The sequence below is a fragment of the Atractosteus spatula genome, chromosome 6 (genome assembly GCF_055471065.1).
Source record: "Atractosteus spatula isolate fAtrSpa1 chromosome 6, fAtrSpa1.hap1, whole genome shotgun sequence".
NCBI classification, from domain to species: Eukaryota; Metazoa; Chordata; class Actinopteri; order Semionotiformes; family Lepisosteidae; genus Atractosteus; species Atractosteus spatula.
Window position 1 is genome coordinate 29415928 of NC_142711.1, and position 18864 is coordinate 29434791.

At 34.6% G+C, this 18864-nt stretch overlaps 1 protein-coding gene across 1 annotated transcript in view; it reads right to left on the reverse strand.

Annotated features, from left to right (window-relative positions):
* Positions 1-18418, reverse strand: part of mindy4 (MINDY lysine 48 deubiquitinase 4) — a 66625-nt gene extending 48207 nt beyond the window's left edge. Inside the window, exons 1-5 of the mRNA XM_088918830.1 lie at positions 18194-18418; positions 16649-16768; positions 16243-16490; positions 14833-15112; positions 13795-14123 (exon numbers count right to left, since the gene is read on the reverse strand). Coding sequence (XP_088774956.1) covers positions 13795-14123; positions 14833-15112; positions 16243-16490; positions 16649-16768; positions 18194-18253 — 1037 coding nt within the window. The 5' untranslated portion in view covers positions 18254-18418. The remainder of the gene's footprint in view (positions 1-13794; positions 14124-14832; positions 15113-16242; positions 16491-16648; positions 16769-18193) is intronic.
* Positions 18419-18864: the final 446 nt, after the last annotated feature.

Genomic DNA, 18864 nt, shown 5'->3' on the forward strand with positions numbered 1-18864 from the left:
TCTTCGAACCTCTCAGGGTGTTATTCTTACACTCAACAAACATGGGCTCCTGTAAGCACCTGACTGAGGATCAGAAAATAAAGATAATTGAGTCTTACGAAACAGGGGAAGGCTATAAAAAGATATCTAAACACTTCCTGCTCGCAATTTCCACTGTCTGAAATGTCATTAAGAAATGGAAGTTAAGGAGAACTGAAGTCAAGACAAGATCTAGAAGACCAAGAAAAATCTCTGATAGAACTGCTCGTAGACTGTTCAGGAATGCAAAGCAAAACTCCCATATCACTGCAAAGGACCTGCAGGAAGGTTAAGCTGGCACGGGAGTAGTGGTGCACCGGTCCACTGTGTAACGTTGCTTGCACAAACATAATCTGCATGGAAGAATCATCAGAAGGAAACCTTAATTGCGATTTCATCACAAAGTCAACATCTGCATTATGCAACACAACACTTATATAAGCCAAAGGCATTTTGAAACCAAGTGCTGTGATCTGATGAAGTAAAGATTGAACTCTTTGGCTACAATCAACAAAGGTACGTTTGGAGAAAAGAAGACGCATTTGAAGAAAAGAACACTTTGCCAACTGTAAAGCATGGGGATGGATCTATTATACTTTGGGGTTGTGTGGCAGCCAGGGGCACAGGAAATATTGTGCAGGTAGAGGGAAGAATGGATTCTGTTATCTAGTATCAACAAGTCCTGGAAGGTAAAGTCCCACAGTCACTGAAGAAGCTGAAGCTGAAAAAACAAGACAATGATCTAAAACATACCTCAAAATCAACCATGAACTACTTCAAGAAAGGAAAGATTAAGGTTTTGGAATAGCCTTCACTGTCCCCAGACTTGAATATTATTGAAAAACTGTGGGTAGATCTTAAACATGCAGTGCATGCAAGACAACCTAAGAATATTTGAACTAGAAACGTTCTGCAAGGAAGAATGAAAACAAATTCCTAAAGCAAGCACAGAAAGACTGTTGGCTGGCTACAAGAAACATTTGAAGGCTGTGATTTCTGCCAAAAGGGGTGTTACTAAGCACTGACTGATAGGGTGCCCAAATTTTTGCAAATGCCACATTTACTGTTTTTTTTTTACAATCTGTTAAATCCAGCAAACAAATAGTAACTCTGCATTAAAATTTGTAGAAATATGTTTGTTCACCGTAGAGGCTATGTAAACTTCTTTTCATTTAGAAAATCAACAAAACACGTAATTTGGCCAGGGGTGCCCAAACTTTTGCATACAACTGTATACCATATTTAAAGAATAACATTACTTCCAATTACTTGGTATTCTAAAGAATGCCAACCAAGATCAGTTTTATTATATAAAAAATAATAATAATGTTTATAAATTTCACCAAAGTGAGTTCACAGGTTGTTTTCTACTTGACCTCAGGAGAATTGAAATTTTCTTATGAGAAACTGTATGTTCAACATTTCAACTTCTGTTAAAGCTATCAGATACAGGAATAATTGTTCCTGAACAACGTTTGAGTCACTGATTGTTTTTTTTCTAGAGGATGTCTTCCACCTAGTCCCTTTAGATTTTTCCCAGACTACAAAAGAACAAAAAGGTGCCAGTTAAAAATAAATAATAATGCTTTTCACGTGCAACTTTCTGCTTTAAACTTTGAATTTACCAAAACACCACAAACAGAAATCATAAAGTAATGTCTTGAACATTAAGACATTGACCTTTGATATTTAGACTAAGGATAATACTTTGGAGACTTCTGTGACAAAATTTTCTGTCTATGTAGACAGTAGGGATAAAGACATAGGGCCATTTTACCATCAGACCTAAGTTCTAGTGCTATGACCATGGTATTATTTTCACACCTGAAGCATAATTTTTTTCCATATAAAAGAGAACAGACTGAAGTACAGATGATAAAGACATTCTGAGGTACACCACCTCTAGCTGATATCCAGCATATTACTTTACAAATTTATAATTATCGAAGTCAAATTCACACACTTAAAATTCTCAAAGAAGAGTAAAGCATTTAAAATATTTTTAATCATAATATAATAGCACATACAGAACTACAATGGAAGAAACTCGTTCAGAGAATCATGTTTCAAATAAATTATAGATTAATTAAACTAGTTAAGTTTAGTGAAGAATTAAACTAGTGAAGAGCTAATAATTAGACCTGCACAGACTCACTTTATAAAGCTTTATATATTATGTTATTAGAAATGATTGAATTATTTTTACATTTTCATACTAATAATGGTTGGGAACACAAAAGTATCATCTCAGTCAGATAAGGTCATTTCAAGAAGCAGTGGAAGAACTGTAGTTAGGAGCTTAGATGTCCTGTAAAGTAATGCTATGTTTGGTTTTTTTTCAGGACACACACAGTAACTGTACTATTGGGCTTCTATAGTGCCATGGAAAAAGAAAATGAGCACTTTTATGCAGACACAATATACAGTTGGGTCTTGACATTTGCATGATTAGCAAGTTTTACATATAATCAATTCCAATCCTATACCATTGCATAATGTACTATAGTATATAGAATGTGTGGTTAAGAAGACATATATTACTCTCCCTTATCTGAGTACAAATGCATTGGCTGTAAGAATATTAAATATTTATTAAAATTACACTGAACAATGAAAACTCAGCTATGACCTGTTTAATCATTAGTATGACCAATTGTAATGAAAAGGTAAAAAAAAAAACTGTCTGCGAGCCTGTAATGTCGTCTACAGCCTGCCATGCTCCACACTGCCGACATAAAACTGGGAGCAGTTACAATGCAAAAACAAGAACACGTTGAGATGCAGAGTAGTGGGTATTTTGGCAGAGAGGCAGGAAGACTAACTCAATAGCTAGATTTGTCTCACATTTTTCTGTGGCAGATGCTGCAACAGCTAAATTCAAAGTCAAGCTTAACAATTTTAGGCTCAGTTTCATTCCTATCCACTCTTAAACATAACAGAACTCCAATTTATATAAACGATAGCACTTCTTTAGAATATACAAAGCAGAATCTTAAGTAACTTCATACTGATAACAAAAATGTTTTGTCCAACCGTCTTAGACTACAAATATACATTCAGTGCTGGTTTTTGTTTAAATTATGATCAGCTCCATAATGCCAAAATTAAAGCAGAAAGAAATCTAATCTGACATCTGTAACAAAACATCAGATTATATTTGCCAATTTAAGCACATCTTGACTTCTACAATTTGTATTGAGTCCTGTTATACTCTACTTGCTGTGGTTTCTGAACGCACATTGAACAAACTCCAGTATGTTCAAAATTTGGCAGCCAGAATCCTGACCAGGTCTTGTGCAAGTGATCTCATTACTTCTATCCTGGAGTCCTGGCACTGGCTTCCTGTCACGTTTTGCACAGTCCTCATGCTCACCTATAAGGCTCTGCATGGCTTGGCACCTCAGTACCTGCCTGACCTCCTAGCGCCCTACTCCCCACCTCGCAACCTTCACTCTTCTAATTCTGTTCTCTTATCTGTCCCCCAAGCCTGTCTACACTCTATGGGTCTCATGGCCTTCTCCTGTTAAGACCCAAAGCTCTGGAACTGTATCCTCAAGGATATCAGAGAGTCACCTTCTGTAAACCCCTTCAAATCTAGACTCAAAACCTTCTTCTTTAGAAGAGCCTTTACTTAATTGGTTCTATTCTTTACCCCTCTGCTCCTACTGTATTAAGTACCCCCGTCTAGTGTCTCCTTTCATTGTATATTCTCATTGTGCATAACTTGTGTATTTTTTATTGTTGTTGTCATTCTGTCATTCTTTGAGTAGCCACCTTAAATGGCACTGTATAAAACTTTTTTTTTTTACAGTGAACGTGAATTCAAGTGAGGTTTCTGGGCTCACCAACAGGTCGACATCATATTCCAGATTCTGCACTGGCAGCAAACTCTTTCTTAATACTACAGATGCCAAGCATATAGAGTCTTAGTATGGACTACTCTTTACAACCAAAGACAAAACATGAAGGAGACCACTGGGTGTAGTGTACGGGGTGTACAGTAGCAGCACTGTAGTAGGATACGTTACCCTAACATTCAAAGCGTATAACACATAAAATTCAGGACATGACTTCAACAATATATAAGCCATCTAGCAGTCTGAATTTTATATTGTATCAGTCCCTTTTTAAATAAAGTAATTTTAATTTACTTACAGCAAAATGTCTGCTCACCAAAAATATCAGGCATAACTTATTACTTCAGTATATAATTCTAAATTTTTCTGCTTAAATACAAACAAATATCAACCAATATAAAACATATCAAACAAAAAGGTTTTCATGATACAAAAGAAGGAAATGTTTAATGAACACATTTCGTGTCAAAATCATCTTATTCTCATGCAGTTGTCATTTCTTCAAAGCCTGTCATTGTTCCACAATATCTGGACATCTATAATAGGAACAATGGGTACAGGATACACAATGTTTAAGAAAACAAACAGATGCAGTGCATTGTTCAAATGATATACACTTTCTGCTTTTCAAATTATAAGTGTCAGAGATATGTATCAACATGTAGTTTAAATATAATTCCAAAAGAGTAAAATGATTTTCTGATGCTCTTCAGTTTCAAAAACATTAAACACAAAATTTGTTGAATTTGAATATGTCTGAAATATCCATTATCAAATTAAGTTTTTAACAAAATAAAATGTGTATATAATATATACATACTGTAAAACTTCTCTGTACAGTTTCTACTAACAGAATGGTATTTATGCTTTACAATCAATTATTTGTGACAATGAGATTAATAATAATGATAAATACAATAAATGATACATTTTATGGAATTCTTAACTTAAATAATCAATAAAGACAAATAAACCAGGAACAGACACGGCTCATTTAAAAGTGAAATTGCAGAGGGGAAAATCAATGTCCTAGATTACTTGTTGGGGCAAAGAGGTGACTTCCAAACAGGATTAAAGCAAATTCACTGACCGGGTCTGCCACACGCTCCATATGGTGCTGGCATTCTGTAAAAACTTCACTTACAGAGTATATTTAGATTGATATGATTTACCCCAATATTTTTTGTTTCTTACAGTATGTTCACTATTCCCCCCAAACATTACAGTTTGTAGTACTCATTTGACCAAACTAACAAGCAAAATTGCAAGTTACCTAAAGCTGTAACAGTAAAATAAATTGTAACTGAGAAGTCTCTCTTAGATTTTAGATAAAGTTTGTGACACTTGGAAGAGTAAACACTTCTAGCTTTAAAGCAGAGAGGATCTTGGCTGAGGTCTGGGGGGTCCCTTCAGCAAAAAACAATTGTAAACAAGACAAGAAGACACAAATAGAGAGAAGAGAGAGTAGTCAAGAGGAGTTGGAACCTGAAACATGCGCCACATCATGATCATCCAAACAAAACCCAATTGGAGCTAAGTATTTGAACCTTGCTAGAGAAAGCTTACTATGCTTTGTCTTGAGGGAAATTGGGTTTCCTGGGTAACAGATACCTTGGTTAAAAATGTCTTTCCTGCTTAGGTTGCATTTTTAGAATAGGGAGATCCCATTTATTGTGTGGCATCTGGGTGCAGAGAGAAAGATTTAACTGCAGGTTGTATCACATCTATTTAGAAGGCAGTGTATCTCTTCTTTGGCCTCTGTAGGCATTATTTAAGAGTTTTATACTTAGTAGTAATCTGTTTTTTTTTTCTAGGTGATTAGAAATTTAGGCCTGATATGTCTTCTTTGTAAATATTGTACATAGAGTAACTTGTGTGTTGTATTTTTTTGTTGTGTGTAGTGTAGTTTGTGTCTTGTCATTGTAATAAATATTTGTTTAACTAAGTGTGCCTGGATTATTAATCTTTTCACCAAAGCTGTGCAAGAGACTAAAGAATCCATGCTCCTCTAACTATACCAACCATTTGGGTATATTCTGGAGAAATCACTTACAAGTTGGGGGTTATGAATAATTATTTTAGTTATTGACTTAACTGCTTGGTCAAATTTTCACCATTTTTGTAACCCCCCCATTTGTAAAATTATGTTATGTCCATCCACCTTAGGCATATGTCATTTAACACTGGTAAAATATTAGTATTGCCCTTCTAAGAAATAATAGACACGGATTTAATGACCTGCCCTCATCATAGTCATAACAGTACACTCTTTTCTTTTTTCCCTGTACTAATCTTTAGCTTTCCTCATCTCTCTTTTCACCTCTTTCTGAATTGCCCTCTTGAGCTGTGCATCCCCCTGAGAAAAAGCAGGTTTCTTTATAAGAAGTAGATTTTAGGATTTCTTGGTTACCCACAGCTTATTGAAAAAAATCCTTTAAGTATTTGGATGTAATAATAAATCTACATAGAAAGTAATATAATCAGATATTACATCAACAAATTAATGAATATTCTCTGATGTCCCCTTAAAGACATACACTTGTTTATAGTCAAACCATGTAGCTGTTTAGTACTTTTTTTTTAGTCCCAGACTTCTACTGATATTATCTCCAGTTTGTTCCCATTTGAAAAATTACTAATAAACTGGCCTGAAAAGCACTGTATTGTGATCAGACTTACTGAGCGGAGACTTTGCAAGGTATAAGTAGACATTTAAAATTTTCCCATAGCATAGATCACTATTTATCTGTGTAAAACTATTTATCTGTCAGTTTATTAAAGAACACTGAATACCATTATGGGCCCATTCTAAATGATTTTACAAACTGGTGCAACAGGTTCTCCCTAAAGTTAAATGTTTCAAAAACAAAGGAACTGGTTATCAATTTTAGGAAAAATACCACACCCCCTCAACCCACTATAATTAATGGTCAGCCTGTTGAAATTGTCAATGACTATAAGTACTTGGGACTGGTCACTGACAATAACCTAAAATGGGACAAATGTTGTGGCACGATTTATAAAAAAGGCCAACAGAGACTCAGGTACTTTAAGGTGGATAAAACTATTCTTACACTTTTCTACAAAACATTCATTGAAAGTGTCTTAACATACTGCTTCACTTGTTGGTTTGGCAACATAAGTGCCGGTAATTCTAATAGGCTGGGTAAAAAATAGTAAATAAAATGAGTAAATATAAGTGGCAAAATAATCGAGAATAATCAAATCAACTTAAGCATTACTTTACAAACAGAGGGTGACTACGAAAGCCAAAAGCATCAGGGAGTGTGTCTCACCCCCTCCATTGTGAATTCACACTTCTCCCATCTGGGAGACGCCTCTGTGCCCCCAGGTGTAAAACCAAGAGACTCAGGAAATCTTTCATCCCCACTGCAATCACACTCTTAAACAATGTAAAGTAACTACCTTGTCTCTTGTTTCTTGTTTCTTTCTCCTGTAACACTGCTGTATTCTCTTCTCTTTTGATAATGTGTATTGTCATTGTGTTGTGTTGCGTTTGACTGTGCCGTAAAACAAATTTCCCTAGGGGACAATAAAGCTTGAATTGAAACAGGTCTTAAAAGTACAATGTTTTGAAGTGCAACTATTAAAGATTCCCAAATTGAATTTAGGAACATTTGGGGCTGTACAGTCCAATTTCAGAGTAACATCAAAAATGATTTCAGATACTTTTCTAAATTAGCTTTCGGATGAATGTAAACAATTGTTACAAAAAGCTGTGAAACTCTCAAAGGAGATAAAAGCAACTCAGAGTCACTAAGCAGTCCAATGAGATTAAACACGGAAATAACACACTATCTCTGACAATAATAATTTGGCAGCATCTACAGTATGACCAACCAAATGCAGTTTACCATTACAACATACCCATTCTACATGATGTTTACCTGTGATGTCCTTGTCTCTATCTGGCCAGTGTAATGAAAACATATCACCTAACTTTGTTGTCCAACAGACTGTAGTCAAGCCACATCCTACCACTTGCAACTATCCAGGCACTGTGAAATTAATGCAAGAACTTCACATTAGCATTCGGTTTGCCTATGTTGCTTTTCAATCATCAAAGATTAGACAGACTTGGCAGGTGTAGTTTATGCCCCCCAAAGTTGTTGTTGTTTGCCTGAATTAATCATTTTGTGGAGTTTGGACTTCAGCTAAAGTCATATTCTGTGTAAAACCAAGAATACCTTAAAGAAACTTGGAAACTAGCATATCTAAGTATCGAAACAGAGTGCAGAGTTCACGAAAAGTCTGCTTACCATTGTGCTGAAAAGGTACATTCTTAAAGGTGTCAGTTGAGAAACCACAGTCACAAGCACTGCTTGTATAACGAGTAAAAATACTTTAAATTGTAAGAAAAGAGTTGGCTTTTCATCTGGAAAAATTATACATTTGAATTCCATTAAGTATTTATGGTTGATGTAAATATTAATGTGCAAATACAGTATTTACATAGAATGTATAAAAATAAAACTTGTATTTCTGAGCATTTTATCCATTTGTCATACAATATTTTCTTCTCAGAATCCAAAGCACTCTTAAACGCTTACCATGCAACAGTAGTACTACTGCCTATAATTATAAAGTTCTAATGTAACTGTGGCATCTTCTGATCAGTTGCACGATAGCCACTCATAGTGTAAGAACATAAGAAAGGATACACAGTTGTATGCAAAAGTTTGGGCACCCCTGGCCAAATTACATGTTTTCTTGATTTTCTAAGTAAATAGAAATTAACACAATCTCTGCAGCAAACAAACTTAAAGTTGACATATTTCTGCAAATTGTAATGCAGTTATGATTTATTTCCTGAATTTAACAGATTGAAAAAATAAAACAGTAAATGGGACATGTGCAAAAGTTTGGCCACCCTTCCAGTTGTTCCACTAGTGTTATTTTTTTGTAAGGTCTCAGAACTTAATAAGGCCTGATTCTAAGTCAGGTGATGACAATTCCAGAGCTTAATAAATTATCTGACTCTTTGAACCTGTCAGGGTGTTGTGCTTACACTCAACAACCATGGGCTCCTCTAAGCACCTGACTGAGGATTAGAAAATAAAGATAACTGACTCTTACAAAGCAGGGGAAAGCTATAAAAAGATACCTAAATGCTTCCTGCTTCCAATTTCCACTGTCTGAATTGTCATTTAGAAATAGAAGTTAAGGGTAAGTGTTGAAGTTAAGACAAGATCTGGAAGACCAAGAAAAATCTCCGATAGAACTGCTCTTAGACTGGTTAGGAATGCAAAGCAAAACCCCCATATCACTGCAAAGGACCTGCAGGAAGGTTTAGCTGGCTGGGTAGTATTGGTGCACTGGTCCACCCCTGGTCCACTGTGCAGCGTGACTTGCACAAACATAATCTGTATGGAAAAATCATCAGAAGGAAATCTGATTTGTGATCTGATCACAAAAGTCAGAAGCATGCAACACAATACTTAGATAAGCCAGAACCAAGTCTGATTAAGTAAAAATTGAACTCTTTGGCTACAATCAACAAAGGTACGATTGGACAAAAAAAAGAAGAAGCATTTAAAGAAAAGAACATTTTGCCAACTGTTAAGCATGGGGGTGGATCTATTATACTTTGGGGTTGTGTGGCAGCCAGGGGCACAGGAAATACTGTGCAGGTAGAGGGAAGAATGGATTCTACTAAGTATCAACAAGTCCTTGAAGCTACTGTCACACAGTCAGTGAAGAAACAAAACCTGAAAAGAGGTTGGATATTACAATAAGACAATGATCCAAAACATACCTCTAAATCAACCATGAACTACTTCAAGAAAGGAAAGATTAAGGTTTTGCAATGGCCTTCACAGTCCCCAGACTTGAATATTATTGAAAATCTGTGGGTAGATCTCAAACATGCAGTGCATGCAAGACGACCTAAGAAAGTTTCTGAACTAGAAGCGTTCTACAAGGAAGAGTGGGAAGAGATTTCTAAAGCAAGAATAAAAAGACTGTTAGCTGGCTGCAAGAAACGTTTGGAAGCTGTGATTTCTGCCAAAGGGGGTGTTACCAAGTATTGACTGGTAAAACTTTTGCATTTGGAGTGTCATAGTAAAGGGTCTGAATACTTATGTAAATAAGATATTTCAGTTTTTTTATGTTTAATACATTTGAAAAAATTCCTAAAAATGTGTTTTCACTTTGTCATTGTATTGTGTGTTGATTGATGGCAAAAAAATATCAATTGGAACCATTTTGAAATAAGTCTACAACATAACAAAGTGTGGAAAAAGTGGAGGAGTCTGAATACTGTACTTTCTGAAGACACTGTATATATCTCGCCTTACTCTCAATCATCCATGAACACCCAGGCAACATGTCAAATATATGTTCAAAAACAAATTCTTTATCAGCTCTTGTTGCAGTAAGTCTAAAAAAGGATTGCCCAGAGTTTTCAAATATGCTCCTGTTCTCCACTATAAGAATTACCGGAGCAAATCCATTTTCCTCAGGATACAGATTTAGCTTTACAGGGGCTAACATTTAAATCAGTATTTTAAATGAAAAAAAATCTCTCTCTAGAATCTGTAAATGGAAAAGTTCTGAGATCTAAATTTGTTTGCTTTTGAGTTTTTCTGGTTCATGATGCACAGTTGGTGCAGAAGAAGACCATAAGAAGCCTTTGAATGTCTGAATCAAGGTCCCTCATAGACATCTTTGTAAAAGACTAATTTCTTCAATCTGTCAGTGTTAAATGTTCCCTTAAACCTCACCATTTATCTGGTTTCTGTTCTCTGTACTGATTTCAGACTAGCAATATTTTTCTAATATTGTGACCAAAACTGACACCATACTCTAAATGAGGTATTACCAGTAAACTGTACAATCTATAATTATCAGCCCTTGATTTGTATTCAGTGTTTTTAACTATATTTTATTTCAGCCATTTTTATTTCTCACCTTATCATCTAAAATATATAAATACTGTGTCCACATTAAAAAAAAATTAGAATACCCTATATAATTATGGGGATTACATTTTTTAATATTGTACAATTTTTGAGAAGTAATGGTGTATGAAGTTGTTGAGTGGTGCTGTGGTCAGCACTTCAGCCTTCCAGGTTCAATTGCAAACCTGGGGTGTTATGAGTTTGTATGTTCTCCCCATATTCATGTGGGTTTCCTCTGGGTGCTCCAGTTTCCTCTCATAGTCCAAAGACATACTGGAGGGTTAACCGGCTTACTGGTAGGTTAAAGAATATTGAGGACATGGCTGGCGACATAAAGGTACTGCTTTAACTAAATAAGACTTCCTTGTAGCAGCCAATTGACGGGTGTTGTGTTTATTGCAGCCTTCAAACATTTTATAAACAACACACCATGAGGAATCTTATAATGGCGACAGATGGTAAGGACACGTTTTAGAAGACCTTTAACATCAGGAAGGCCATTAACAGTATCTCTGAGAGGTCAAACATTCAATGATGAATACTGTATGGGGAAAAAAAAACTTGGCCTGAATGTGACCATGATCTTCAGGGTGTCATGGAAATTCAGAAGAATACTGAAGGATTGGCAAGGCAAAAAAGGATGGTTTTGATGAGTTGGATGAGTATGACATGTGGTTCTGAAGTCCTCGAAAATGAGCAATTGATGAGTGTCAGACAGCTGGCTTTCCAGCATGAAGAAGCAACTTTGGTTGTCCCACACTACAAAGCAACTTACCACCAAGGATGATGTCACATGCTTCTTTGACAAGGAAATCACTATCTTTACAGATAAAGACCCTAAGATGGAAGGAGCAGACATTCGGTCCTGGACAAGCAAACTTGGCCCTGTAGTTTGATAAGTACCAATAAACTGTTCATTAAGAAGTCTTTTATTTAGTATGCATTCATGTATTTTTTTTTGGGGGGGGGCATTAAATTAATAATAATAATAATAATAATAATAGCTGTAGCTTTAATAAGCTGTAATTATTGTCTGCATAACCTTGTTTGTAAAAAATGACAGACTATAATGTTAAGCTCTATAATCATTCAATCATTCTATAATCATCTGGTTTAGGTTTGTCACAGTTTTTACAGATGGGAGCTTGATTAACAATTTTCCAGACAGCGAGCACCACCATCATTTGCAGTGACTGATAGAATAGTTATGTTAATGACCATCTCGTATTTAAGTAAAACTGGTAGAATACCTTCAGGGCCTGGAGATTTATTCTAGCTGACTCCGGTAAGTCTAACATTCTGAATCTTCTACAGTTTTAATAAGGTAATATTATTTAATATTGAACTTTCAGCCTGTAAAAATATTACATTAAATCACATTCTTTGCCTTTCTGATATTTTTAACCTGCATCTAATAGCCTTTTTAATGTTGTTGGTTTTTTAACTAAATCTTATTTTATTTGTAAAATGATGACTGTTGCATTGGAATTGAATCATGCCTTTCACAAAATCCATCCAAAGATTCATCACTTGCAATATTGATCTGTGGGTTGCAGTTCACTGCTTATATTAGTTTTCCTCAATCATATTCAGCTCCAAGCTGCTTTGAAGTAGACTGTAAAGTGGAGAGCTTGTCTTTGCATACATTATTCTCTCCAAAGATGGCATCTTGGAAGAGCATGATTGCAAACAATAACTGTAAGGCAGCAATGGTGAGTAGGGTTACCTCCAGTAGTTGTTGAAATCATTAGCTGTGCATTTTGGGTTGCATACCAAGTGGGTGTAGCTTGCTCCAACAAACACGTTCTTTTTGTTCTCATATTAGTTTGATATAAAGTGAATTTTATTTTTTCATTTGATAGGCCTCTACTAAATTATAGACCTTATTGCCCTAAGATATTTCTGTTTTTTCCCCCTTTTGCATCCCATCATCATATGCTGGTATAAATCTGAATTAGAATATTCTGTACTTTGTATACTGTGTTTATTGCAACAGAAGATTTTTTACGTTCAGAATAATTTTAGTGCCACACCTCAGTGCAAATATTAATGAATTGTTTCACTGAAGAAACATTAGTGTCCATAATAATACACTTACTGTACTTCAAAACAATCCTTGGATCAGTTTAATCTTATCTGCTTTTTATTATGCCTCCCCAATACTTCCACCCCCATGCATCTAAGAATGTGCAGGACTGTACACCCCTTTCCTTTATTAAACATTCTTAGATAAAAATGTGTACTTAGCAATGTGTTCTAATAACAACTGATAAAATGCAACAAGAATAAAGCAAATATTGTGTAGCTCAAGTATTTAACATTTTGTATTAATAAAAACGCTAATACAAAAAGTAAGAAAATATTGAACTAGTTCATAAGTTTAATAAATATCCATTGCCTTTGGTACTGAAGAAAAAAGTGCATTAGTTTCACAAAATCTCTTGAACTTCCAGAAAAGGTCCAATATATGCTGGAGTAGTGTTTAATTAATCTTTAAAATGCTCTGCACTGCATTTCCAAAAGCAAAATCCTGTGTCACACAGTAGGAAACCTAGTTCCTGGAGGGCTGTGCAGTATTATAGTGACCTGTTTCTTTTCTTTGTACACCAGAGCTATGTTTTTTAATGGTCCTACTGTTTCGTGACTAAACATGCTTCTTCCCATGATTTAAAATGTTCTATAAATAACTGAAGTGTGTCAGTGTGCGTCAATCTTCCAATTATAAAATACCTTGGAAAACAGATAAACAATTTATCTGCTTGGTTGCTCAATTTTACAAAGAAATTAAACTGTAATGAATACTTAAGATTCTTGCAGCTCTCCAAGACAGGAGTGTGCCATTCCTCCTGTACAAAGTTGTTACATTACAGACAGCCAGACTTTTCTTTATCTTTCTGTGCTGAAGAACTAAATTGTCCTGGGATTATTACAAACATTGTATCTTCTCTATCTGTTAATTTTTTTAAAGTTACAAAAAAGCATATACGAGTATTACTTACTTATACAGACGATCCTTAGACAGTTCATTTTCCTCTTTATTCTTCAGTTCCATGTGGTCAGTTTTGAGGGAATCATTACATTTTCTCAGCCCAGTCTGAAGTTTAGAAACCCTTTTTTCTTCTTGTGTATCACAAGATTTTTTCCTTTCTCTTTGAGAAAGCACATCTGTAAAAGCATCTTCAATGGATGCAGTTTCACTAAATTGTGTAGTTATTGGAGCACCATCCTTTAGAGACAGAACAGAATCTTCTTTCTGATCTTCATCTTTTGACTGAAGAATAAAACTTGATCCAGATGGTCTTCTTGGTTGACGTTTTCTGTTACATTCCTGGTGAAGGAAAATAAAAAGATCACATATATAGTCACAGTCTGATGTTACATAAATGCTCCCTATTGGTTATTTTTCATTCCTAAGGATAATTAAAAATAGGATTAGCCATACCCCTAGAGTTTTTTTTATCTAAAATAAAGTTAGATTAGTGCCCATCAGTGTCCATAAAGTAAACAGAAAATGTTAACAGGCAACATGTCTGGTCTAAGATAAAATCTGTTTATTGTACGTAAAGAACACCAATTGCATAACTTAACAAACATACTGTATATAGAAGTAGAGATCAATGTATTAATATTTATCATTTATATTTTTAAACCAAATACATTTTTAAAATATATATATATACTGTATACTGTTCACAAGAAAACATGTAAAGGATATTTTTAATTTTTCTATTAGAATTTAATGTTTCTATTATATTGATTGCATGTCAATACATATTCTAGATTAATCTTGTATAATCTCCTCTCTGTTATCCACATTAAAGAGACTTCATCTGGAAATAAATCGCACTTGTAAATGGTATTGAACAGAGGCCATTAGGCATATGCGACAAATGTATTTTAAGTGCCACTGCAAATAATTCAAAAGTACGTGATGGGAATTATCAATACAGATCAGTCATAAAATGTGAGATTAAGTGAAAAAAAAATACAAAAATGTAATTCACCTTTGCAAAATCTGTGCATAAAAAGTCACTAACCTGTTGTGAACTAGCAATAGGACCAGCCATCATTCCACGCACAAAGCGACTGCTTCTATGTTTTTGAATCTCTGAAAAAATGTTCTTTTTTTCTAAATACAAACCAGCTTTAAAACTATCATTGTCAATTTCTGAAAAGGAAGGTATAATGTGATTGTCTCTCTCACTTTCTGAAACTAAGCTGGTGCTTATCAAATGCTTCACTGTTTTTTTAGAGTCAAACTGAGACTTTTGAGGTGAAGGCCATTTATTAGATGGGAGAAGTGCATCCTTACAAGCTCTAAAAAAAGAAAAAAGCAACATAGGTTAAAAATTACAAAGTTCTAAAAAATAATGTTAGAAGCATCCCATTTTATTGTAACTACAGTGACCATATGACTCTGTAATCACTCGCACATTTTGGCACAATAGAAATGTGATTCACATGTTTAATTTTTACAAAACATACAAAATAAATATAAAAATTCTAAAGGCTGCCAGAAAATGTTATTTCATTTCTAATGTGGCCATCTAGATGTTAAATGATCGGTGAACGTCATCTACACAGGTCTTAACCTCTTTCCTCCACATTCTGTAGAAAAAGCATTAGGTGCTGGTTAAAAAAAAGATTACAAGTCTAAATGATATATAAAACTTGCATTTCATTACTTTCAGTTGTTTTTTAAATTGTCCCTTTTATCAAAGACATATCTCTCCATGAAGAGACAGCAATTTACTAAAAGAGATGTACAAGTGACATCAATAGAAATCATATCATCTGTCATCTGGTGAAATACTGTATGAACATCAATTATCCCTTTGCATAATAAAAAAGAGAGAAACTGCTGAGGCAGTTCTTATTAAAAACTTTTTAATAAAAAAATATTCAATACCCATCAAAATCACATTTCATGATAACTATGACTGTGTAGTACATTCCTAATTATCAGGTTTATCTGGACATTTCAAAAATAAAAAGGTGATTTGGTAAAATCAGTACAAATATCTGAAAGTACACAATATTATAATTTTACATTGGAAGATTTCAATCTAATTTTCCATTACCAACATTTCCAAATCAGTCCTTACAAGAAGCTATGCCCAGGCAAAAAAGGGAAAGAGTTGTAAGTTGCAGTGTAAATTGAAAATTCCATTCTTCAAACCATATTAAATACTCAAAAAGTTGCCTCTATGTACCATATATATATTTATTATCAGAATTCAATACCAAAACAGATAAAGAACTTAGCCTTATTAATAACTCTCTATGTTTTTATTTTAAAATAATTGTCTAAAGGGTATTATATTTGTCTTGTGTTATTTCAGAACTGGTGAAGGCTACTTGTACTGTGAGGATTCCTCAGACATTACATTTTAAAATCCAACATATTTGATGAACCAAATGTTAAATAAAGAAAATTTCTGTCATACCTGTAAACATCAGTTTTACTTTGGTCAGATACAGCTGTACTTCCTCCTTTCTCCTCTTCAGAGATATCATGGATACTAACAGCTGGCACAATGGTAGACTTAGCCTTAGGCACTACAATTGGCTGAAATAAAAATGCACAATGATCTTGCTCACTGCTACTATTAGTCTTACTCCTCGTCTCTCCACATTTTTCCATGTGGTGCTTTACAATAATCTCTAGCATTGCTTTTAAAGGGGTTTCCTGGGCCTGAAATTCAAAAAGGAAGAGAACAATACGGATTGCATGTGTGGAGTCACATTAGCCAACAAAGTGCAAAAAAATAGAAAATTTAATGCTGTATTTGAAATAAGATCATAATGCACAATCTGAGAGTTCCAGAAACATTTTTCAACTGTTGCAATTACCTTATTCTTTTTATAAAGAGACTCCAAATGCAAGATTCTTCGAAGATCACTTCTGTTGTTAATGCTTAAATCAGTCCTTGGAAGTTCTTCATCCATGCTAGCAATTGTCTGCTTTAATCCCTACATAGATAATAGATTGCAAACAAAGGGATATGTTTTGAAATAACTGTGATTGCATACATCTTATTATTTGATGACAGTCCATATCTAAATGCATACATGTTTCAACCAATGAGATTGTCAAAAAAAGCAGTCCCTATGAAATATCTGGAACCTCACTTAAATAATGATGTCAAAGTTCAACATCCAAAAAACACAGCTTTTAATGAATGTTTTTTTTTAAAAAGCCAAACACTGCATTTTTGTCTTCTGAGAAGAAATTCTAAGGTCTAAGGAACCGAAGGAGAAGATTTTTTAAATGGACTGTAACATAATGAACAGTTGGATCAACTGCATAGAGACACTTTCAATTATTTGCATAGTTCATTTAATCTTTTATATGTAGTAACCCACCACTGAGACTACACTACACATCTACTGTAGGTGGCACGTGGCAGTTATTCAGTATCAGCAGCTCACCACACAGTAGCTAAAGTGAACAAGTGAAGAAATAGGCTACTTAAATTAAACTGAGAGAAGAGAAAGTGGCCAAAAGTAAAAATGAATTGGAATTTAGCCAGGAAAACATGATTTGTGCAGTTCATCTCTTAGAAATTGTGTCCTGGGCTTTGTAATGACCACAGGTAATCAAAAAGCTCCCTTAATATTTTATCTGAAGGACAACAGCCCATTTCACCCTGTCATATAACTTGGAATTTCTGACGTTCATTGGAAAGAGTGCCACCTACTGGTCTTAACGCATTTACTGCTATACCTCGAACCAGTGTAGCCTTCACTGGAAATTTCGTGTGAACTGAAACTGATGCAGGGAAGAAAATAAGACTCGCATGATTTGGAAGATTTTAAATCTTACGGCCACCACGACCATACAGAAGTCAATAAAAGGGGTTTCATGTTTTATTTTTGGTTGTTTATGCGTTTATGTTGTTGTGATTCATTTATCTTGAACTTTAGTCTAAAACATATGCAGTGGAGTAAGATATCCGTGGTACAAATGTGTCGTTGTATAAATCACATAATTAAATATTTCAAAAGTATGTATGGGAATCAACAAAAAAGCTGAATACGTTAGTAAGATCAGCTATCGATACAGCTGCAGTACCATGTGCTTTTGCATGGAGGTTAAAGGTAGGCAACACCTTTTTATGTTTCGTCTATGGGTACAAAAAAAACAAAAGCCCGTTACGTAGAGCTGAAAGGAAACGTTTTCGAAATTTGGCCAAAAATACTACTGTACCACCGACTTATTTGTCTTCCACAATTTACATTTAAAAATCTACAATACATAGTAAAATGAAACAACAGGGGGAAAAAAAGAAATGGAACACGATGTACTGTAAACCGTATTCAAATGCAATTTTCGAATTACAGAACATGAATGATTAGCTTTCTTAAAATATAGTATTTAGCCAGTTAGTAATTTACCTTCCGACTGAGATATTCCCTTACTAATGATGCAGCAACCTCTTCCACTGGGTTTGTCATTTTTCTTGGAAAACTATATTGGAAACCACCCTGCTCGGGATTTCAAAAGAACGTCACTGGCTAACGCTAAATTGCACACTACTTATCTTTATAAAATACTAATACGATGTAATATTCCACATTTTTTTCTTTCAAAAACAAAGCAGTCAGTTAAGGAAGTACTGCCTCTGTAATTCCAATTGGAGAGTCGCAGACCTGAATCACGCAGATCCCAAATCCGGGCTTTTTGATTGCGTGATTCACCCATCACTCATGTTTAAAAACCTTCAGACCTGGTTGCTATGGATCTGTGATTGTGTGGAAATGGATTTGCGCAGCTTCCGTTTTGTCTTGCTTTAGTCAAGTCACGCTACTCTTTAGAAAAGACTACAAACCAATGAGGATTTTTTGTTATTGTTTGTCATCATGAGCATGTTTTAAAATATTGTACAGCTTAATGGGATTTGAAATAATGTCAATCCTGTTGTAAAGACTATTTTTTTTATCTTAACCACCTAAGAATTTATTGGTTTGTGAATCTTATACATCTATAATGCAGCTTTTTAATATACCGATTTAATACAAAACATAGATAAACGCTGGTACCTGACACCTAATAGCTGTCGGTCTGT